Source organism: Mastigoproctus giganteus, chromosome 12 (genome assembly GCF_048544385.1).
Source record: "Mastigoproctus giganteus isolate SK-2022 chromosome 12, ASM4854438v1, whole genome shotgun sequence".
Taxonomy (NCBI): Eukaryota; Metazoa; Arthropoda; class Arachnida; order Uropygi; family Thelyphonidae; genus Mastigoproctus; species Mastigoproctus giganteus.
In genome coordinates, this window is record NC_143586.1 from 50,165,806 (window position 1) to 50,173,472 (window position 7,667).

At 35.0% G+C, this 7,667-nt stretch overlaps 1 protein-coding gene across 1 annotated transcript; it reads left to right on the forward strand.

Moving 5' to 3' along the window:
• The first annotated feature begins 441 nt into the window (after nucleotides 1-441).
• LOC150077035 (vitamin D 25-hydroxylase-like) lies at nucleotides 442-4,134 on the forward strand. Its single transcript, XM_090385761.1, has 3 exons — nucleotides 442-611; nucleotides 2,451-2,638; nucleotides 3,956-4,134. The coding sequence occupies exons 1-3, from the start codon at nucleotides 442-444 to the stop codon at nucleotides 4,132-4,134; spliced, it is 537 nt and encodes a 178-aa protein (XP_090241887.1).
• Nucleotides 4,135-7,667: the final 3,533 nt, after the last annotated feature.

A 7,667-nucleotide genomic window follows, 5' to 3' on the forward strand; every position in this document is an offset into this window, starting at 1 on the left:
AATAACAGCTTTCGACCTTGATTCTTGTCCAGGACACAAATAAATCCAATGTTTCTTCTTCAACAGCTACTGTATATCATGGTATCCACTTAATACTACACAAAGTAGTAATTTTTTATGATATTAAAGTTAATGAAGTTCAAATTTTTTTGAAAAAGTAAATTTTAATTGAATACTACCAAATATTTTATGCCCGTTGGTCTGCATAATAAAAAAAAATAACTATAAAATATGTAAATGCGAATCAAAAACTTCTTAAGAATATCTTGGGTGACTTGCAGGTAAGTTCTAATGCCCTGTTCCAATTCCAGTTTAGTTCCAGCCCTGTTCTAATGCACGCACTTTGTATTTCTAGAAAAAGTATTATTAGGAAACTCGCTGTCACTATTTACCGCAGGCGGTCACACCGTCAGAGACACGCTGGACTGGATTCTCTTAACAATGGCAGAATACCAAGATGTACAAAAGCGAATACATGATGAGATTGACAGTGTCGTTGGAAGAGAAAGAACTCCGTGTTGGGAAGACCGCAAAAATATGCTCTACACACAAGCAGCTATAATGGAGGTTCAGAGGTGGAAAACTATTCTTCCCCTCAATCTGCACCGATAGTAAGTAATTTCTATTATTATTATAAAAAACTTTTTCTCCTTTTATTGGATTTTTCCCGTCCTGTGACCGGGACGGGAAATGGTACCAAGTACTTGGGGTCGTTGGTCGTGTCCGGTTACTATTATTATTATTGTTACTATTGGTTGAGGAACCCTCTTACCGTCCTACAGTTGTACAAGATTGTTGCTTTCTGGAGTTCCATGTAAGTGTTCTCTGGCAACCCTATTGTTTGCTCGGTTCTTATGGAGGCTCTTTGGCGCAATGACTGTGGTTGACATGATGATCAGGATGATCATCGCTTGTTCCACATGTCACATTTCTTTGACTTCCTGACTTAGGTCTAAGTACTTCCTGATCTTTTCCCTATATGTTTTATGGAAGTGGCTATGTATGTCTCTAGATTCTCTTCTGTTGATCGTTGTGGCTGCTACAGCTTTGCGAATTACGATCATTATTACTTTTTTGTTGTTAAGGTAATCTGGCATTATTCGTGGATTGAAGTGGTCTTTGACTTGCCACAGGATTTTGTTGGGTCTCTGCTTTAGTATAATGTGTATCTTTGTGGGGTCCATTCCATCGAATTCTGCTGACGCCTTATTTCACTCGTTTTCTATTCTGGATATAGCAACTCGTCTGTTTCCACTTCGGCTGTTGTGGGTTGTACTTCTTGTTCTCCTAGATTTGGTTCGATGTTTTTCCGTAATATTATTATTAAAAAACCTTTTTCTCCTTTTTATATGGGATTTTTTCTGCACCGTGGCGTTTTTATTATTGTTATACAGTTTGCTGGCTTCCTCAAAGATGTGGACACGCACTTGGTTTCCTAATGGTACTAGATAAAAACTTGTGTTCAAAACTTAAGTTAAAACCACAGTTTTTAATTGTATCTACTCGTAATACGTAAATTTTTGCATTAAATTTGATATTTAATGTACTCTAAAACGATAAATCAAATGTAACATCATAATACGGTTTGTAACTCCAGAAAATGCAAATCCAACCGACTGCGAAAGTAGGCCCTACAATATCACGGCTTGTTCCTAATCTCAGGAAATACAGAACGCATCTGATAGGGATTTCCTTTTCTGCAGAATGGGACCTAGACGTCTGAAAGAGTCGATGAGGATTATTGTCGGCAGGATGAAGGCAGGCCAGTCACACGACGAGGTGACCTCTGTCTAGTGAAGAGTAATAATTTAAGGTCTGTGGAAACAACATCCGAAAAAGTAAAGAAGACTCGAAGGAAAATTGAAGATTCAACCAGAAGTTAAACATTTCAGGATTATTGTTATCTGTCCTTAATGATAATCCGTGCTGGTAGCACAGTAATAATTATCACCGTCACCTCAACACCGAGTGGAAAAAGCCCGACTTCGAATCTCTTCAATGATCCGAGGAACTTTATGGGCTCTTTTCACTCTGTGGCTTACTTAGTTCATCTCAAGGGTATAGAGTAATGTTCCCCCTCCCGGAAAGTCGGGTTTTTCGTCTGGGAAAATAGGCAAATCGACCAGAGAACACACACAATTTATGGACATAATATGGGTAGATGAGCTGGCTCTCCAGTGGCCCTAATATCACACTTTTTTTTTTTTTTTTGTCCGTAATGATATTATAATTTAACTTTTGAACAGGAGTGGATTTATGCCACCTGAATAAGGCATATATCTATAATTGTAAATGTTACGATCTTCTAATAAGTATTTATATTAAAATAGAACCTCGTTCCCGAAGAGGAGGTTCTATTTTACTACAAGCGTCGTACCAGATTTTACTATATTGTTCCTTTCTTAAAATCGAGTTTTTAAGACGTCTAAAATGTTTTAAATATTTTTCAGCGCATCTGAACACAGCACTATCCTTCACTACGACGTTCCTAAAGGTACTACAGTATTGGCCAACATTTGGACAGTTCACCACGATAAGAGCTACTGGAAGGACCCTGAGGCATACAAACCCGAAAGATTCTTGTCTAAGGATGAGAAAGAAATGATTAAACACGAATGCTGGATTCCATTCTCCATAGGTACTGTCGGTTCATTAACATCAAATAATTCGTCTTCCAACTTCCTCCCGCTATTGCTATAAATGTTGGGCCCAATTGTATCAACTGTGATTCTATCAACTAGAATTCTATCAAATTCTAGCAGTTGATAGAATCACAGTCCTCCCCACACAGGGTGGAAGAGACTTAAGTTTGAATCCCGTCGATGACTGAGGATTTTTTATGCGCATTTTTCACAACGTGGCTGAGTTTCTCTCCCAATTTTTCTCCCGAAAAATTTAGTTTTTCGTCCAGATAATAGAAAATCGGCTACAGAACACACACGCAATTTACAGACAGTATGCACAGAGCAATAAAGCCTTAGTCTCTGATGTTCCTAAAACCCAACTACTACCAATACTATAAATTCACGAATTTCAGATTAATGATTTTGAAACCTTGTTTTCTGTGTACGAACTGATAGAATTATTGTTTTGAAGGATGGCCAACATCAGAAAATTTCAATGGGTTAAAAGGAATAAATTATTTCATTTTCTGTTCATACCCTGGTACGGCAATATAGAATGGTAAACACCACATTTAAGTCCGGATTAAAGAGTTGCTTTCTGATCAGCCGAGTAAGTTTCTGTCTTAACCTAAAAAAGTCTTTATTTATTTATAACAGTCTGCTCTCACAAACACTTGGAAACCAACGTTACTGGTTGCTGAAAAAAGTGTCTGGGTATAGATCTGGATGTGGTACGTACTCTCGGTATCTTTCTTGAAATTTTTGTTCCACCTTCCTGTCCTGTTTTCCGATGACTCTTTTGACAGTCAAGAATAAATGTGGCAGTTCCATGATCTTCTAATGTGCCATTCATAGTTACCTTGTTGTTTCTTTTATTTGCTAATCATACTGTATAATGAACAGAAGAATATTAGACTACGAACTTGTATTATTTATTATTATTTTATTTGCCTCATGCATATTATTATAATATTACAGTTTTTAAATATGCCTCATACTTCAAATTTCGATTTATATCTTATAACAGGTTTATTTTATTATTTTTTTTAATTTTTAAAACTATTTTAACTAAACATTTTAACTATTCTTATATATATTCGAATTATTAAGATGACAATTTCATCTTTATATAATGAAGATTTCATTTGCTATTTTTTTCTAAGTTTTTGAATATTTTTTCAAATATTTTATATCATATTTATAATGTAACTGGGATTGGCCCTGTTTGAAATGAAATGGATTAATTTAATTCATTTAATTTTGGACTAAAAAATGAATCTAATTAAAATTAAATTTCAAAAATCGCTTTCTTTTCATTCCTTTCTGTTTAGGAAGACGTTCGTGTCCAGGGGAAAGTCTTGCCATTTTAGAAGTGTTCCTTTATACCACCACCCTCATACAGAAATTCCACATCAAGTTTCCAGGAGGGAAACGCCATAACATGAAAGGAAAGCTTGGGGTGGGATACGGACCCACCACTTATAAGTTGCGTCTTATTCCAAGATATTAATACAAGATCCTTTTGCGCAGTAAAGATTTTCATCTTAATCTGTACCACTTCTGGAGACTTAAGGAATATGGCTCCATAAGCGACTTGATGGTAAATTATAATAAATATAAAAAGATTGTTGCAATTTAAAATAAGTGAAATTGTAAAATGATTAATAAAGTTGTAAAAAGCTGTTTTAAGTGTAGTGTTTGTATTTTCATAAAAAAACAGGTTTAAAAAACTGTTCCATCCATATTTCCTTAATTTTTATACATATATATATATATTTATTTATTATTTTTTAATTTGTTTTTTGGGCAATGGCAGTGGCGCCATCTCTTGAATAATTTTATACTATATATTCTTACGCCTAAAATTGTTAAAAATGAAGACTTTATCGTCTGGTAGCATTCAATATCGATTAATTATATTAATCCTCCACTTTAAAAAAAGAGTGCACTAGAATCCCAGTTATATAAATTGACTGGGACCGAGGATATTTTCAATAGTCCATTTTTTCGGATGATCGATCGGGGGGGGGGAAATAACTGGCGAAAATTAAAATAATTTGCATTTATCATTTATTAAAAATAATTCCCGATATTTTTAAAAAAACAATAATTTTAAAAATAATTAATTATTTTTTTAAATAATTATATACTATATATGGAATTTCAAATTTTAAAGTTTTATTGTTAATCCAGTTTTTAATATCACACTTCAACATGGCCGTCATCATCGTTGACTGATTCGTGGTTTCTCAGATCGCGGTTTGTCATTAACTGATCCAGTTTTTTTTTAATTTTTCATCCATCTACTTATTGACTTTTCATGGGGTGCGTTTTTTTATAATGAGTAGTGAACTTTCTTCTCACAGCTGTTATTGATCTAAACTCTGCAAGCAATTAACTTTTTTTTCAATTATCGCCATTTGGGTTCATTCAATCTGCAAATAAAAGAGAAATTAATAAAATATAAATACAACATAAATGTAAAACTCCCCTTTAAATATACAGCTGTAAAGTATATTGTATATCAGTTTTCACTCCTCATAAATATTACTACAATTCTGCACTATTTCTTCAATTAAGTCAAAATTATTTTTATTATCCAGTACAGGTATTTTCAATTCAGTTCTGATTCAAATACCTGTTTTGAATGAATTTTTTGCAGTATTTGTTACCAACTTACTGTATCTTTTTTGAGTGGGTGATAAAGAAGCAACCTAAAATTCGTTAATGATACGGTTTGACCTATTCAATTCCTTAATCGGCGTCATATCACTCAAAATCCTATTTCTGATATTTGCTCTGTATTGAAACTATAATCAGAGATGGAAATGGGTTTCAGAACTAGGCAATCACTTTGTTTACGTAGATCAAGAAAGATAGAGCCTTCATTTTCTTTGCTGCCTATAATAACACTATTGGAAAACATGATTGCTCGATAACCTCAATTTAATTTTGAAATTTCCAATAGTTTTGAAATACAATAAAATCCAAAGTTGGAGATGAATTAATTTCATGTTTGGTAAAACTGGTTTAATTATCTTGGACATGCAAAAGCATAAATTCACGCTAACAAATATACATAACTGGATATAGAAGAAATAATGTTGAATTTTATTGGTCGATTTTATTAAAATTTGATACTGCACTCCATATCTTTCTAAAGACCAAAATTCGTCCTCTAAGAGTCGAGTTATCACATGCGAACGGACGGATGGAGGGTTATAATGAAGGTAAAACAACACGGTAGACAATATTCGCGAAATATTTCTGTTGTTCTCTGTGACATCATAGTGATTCCATCACTTATTACTCATTTGGAGAGGACTGGGCCCGAATCCTCTTCGAATGTAAAAGCCCACTTCAATTAAGGCTGTACTCAGCCGATCTCAGGAGGAGGGAGAAGGGGTTATACCCTTGAGTTATTCAGATTTTTTAACCCTCACAACATGCAAATCGGCTATGAAAACACTTGTACAGACATAATTCACAACGGCACAATATGGTCTTAGCCGCTAATGCGCTTAAAAATAAATAGAAGTCTTATATTATTTATTACACACATAACAAATAATATAAGGATTTATGTTAGTGTCACAATGAATAAAGTGGAATACAGATCAGTGATTCGGGTCCTCTTTCTGCAAGGGAAAAACATCCAGAACAATCCACGAAGAAATGGTCGCTGTTTATGGAAAAGACTGTCCAGCTTAATATTGTTGCGCATTAGTATAAACAATCCAAATGTGGAAGAACCTCAGTGCATCAAGAAGAAGTCCCAGGATACCCAACAACTGCTGAAGAAGAGTGTTGCGAAACTTGAGGCTTCAATTCTGAAAGGTCGCCCTGTTAACGTCAAAGAACTAGCTGCAGAGCTCGAAATTAATTTATTCCGTGGAGAACATCATCCAGCAACAGTTGCATATGAGTAAAATGTCTGCTAGATGGATTCCCAGACTTCTGACCCCTTACCAGAAGAAGGAATGGGCACAATGTGGTTATGAAATGTTTTTGATGTGTCAGGAAAAGCCAGAGGAGTTTTTTCCACGGTGGATAAAACTTGAATCCATCACTATGATCCAGAAACTAAATAATTGTTAAAACAACGGAAGCGTGCAGAATCACCACCCCTCAAAAAAGGCAAAGGTGTAACCAAGTGCTGGTAAGGTGATGCTATCAAATTTTTGGAATCAGCATGGTGTAATACGAACAAATTATCTTCAAAAAGCTGTACTGTGAAGGTGATTCCAAACTGCTCATAAAGCTACCTGCTTCTATAGAAGAAAAAAGACGTAGAAAGCTGTCAAAAGGTGTACTCCTGCTCCACGATAATGCCCCTGCTCATTTTTCGCATGCTGCAACGAGGTTAGCCCACGAATGTGGGTTTTAAATATTGCCACATCCTGCTTATTCCTCCGACTTTGCACCCACGGATTTCTTCCTTTTTCCTGCCCTGAAGTCCTTTCTTCGTGGAAAACACTTTGCTGCTGATGATAAGATGATTTCTGCTACCGAGTCGTAGTTTGAAGGACAATCAGAGGACTTGTACAAAATTGGCCCGAGGAAATGTATTGAGAGGTGGTAAAAATGTTCTATTTTGTCTGCTGATTATGTTGAAAAACTATAATACATGGTATTTTTGTTACAAACTTCTATCACAACTACTTCTGGATGAATACAAATATTTTTGAAGCCCCCACCCCTCGTACATCTTTTTGAAAAAACATCCGAAATTTCGTCTGGGCAAGTTTCAAAAATACATTTCTCGCGATTTTATAAGTGAAAAATGACTATAGTTTAGTTTTTATAGGGAAAAGTAAATAAATAGTGACTAGTTTATTTGAAGAGGAAAGTCCTCTTGTTGTTAGGCCAATGACCTGATAGTTTGGCTACTGAAAACTTCCTGGTGACTACAGAAAAGAAAAGTTTCTAGTGCATCCTGGTTAGTAATATTTCCTTAAACTTTGCGAGCGAACCTCTCCTTGTAAAAAAAAAAGCAGTTACAAAGTGTTTGTGGTCAAAACACCATCTTATGTTCTCTGTACG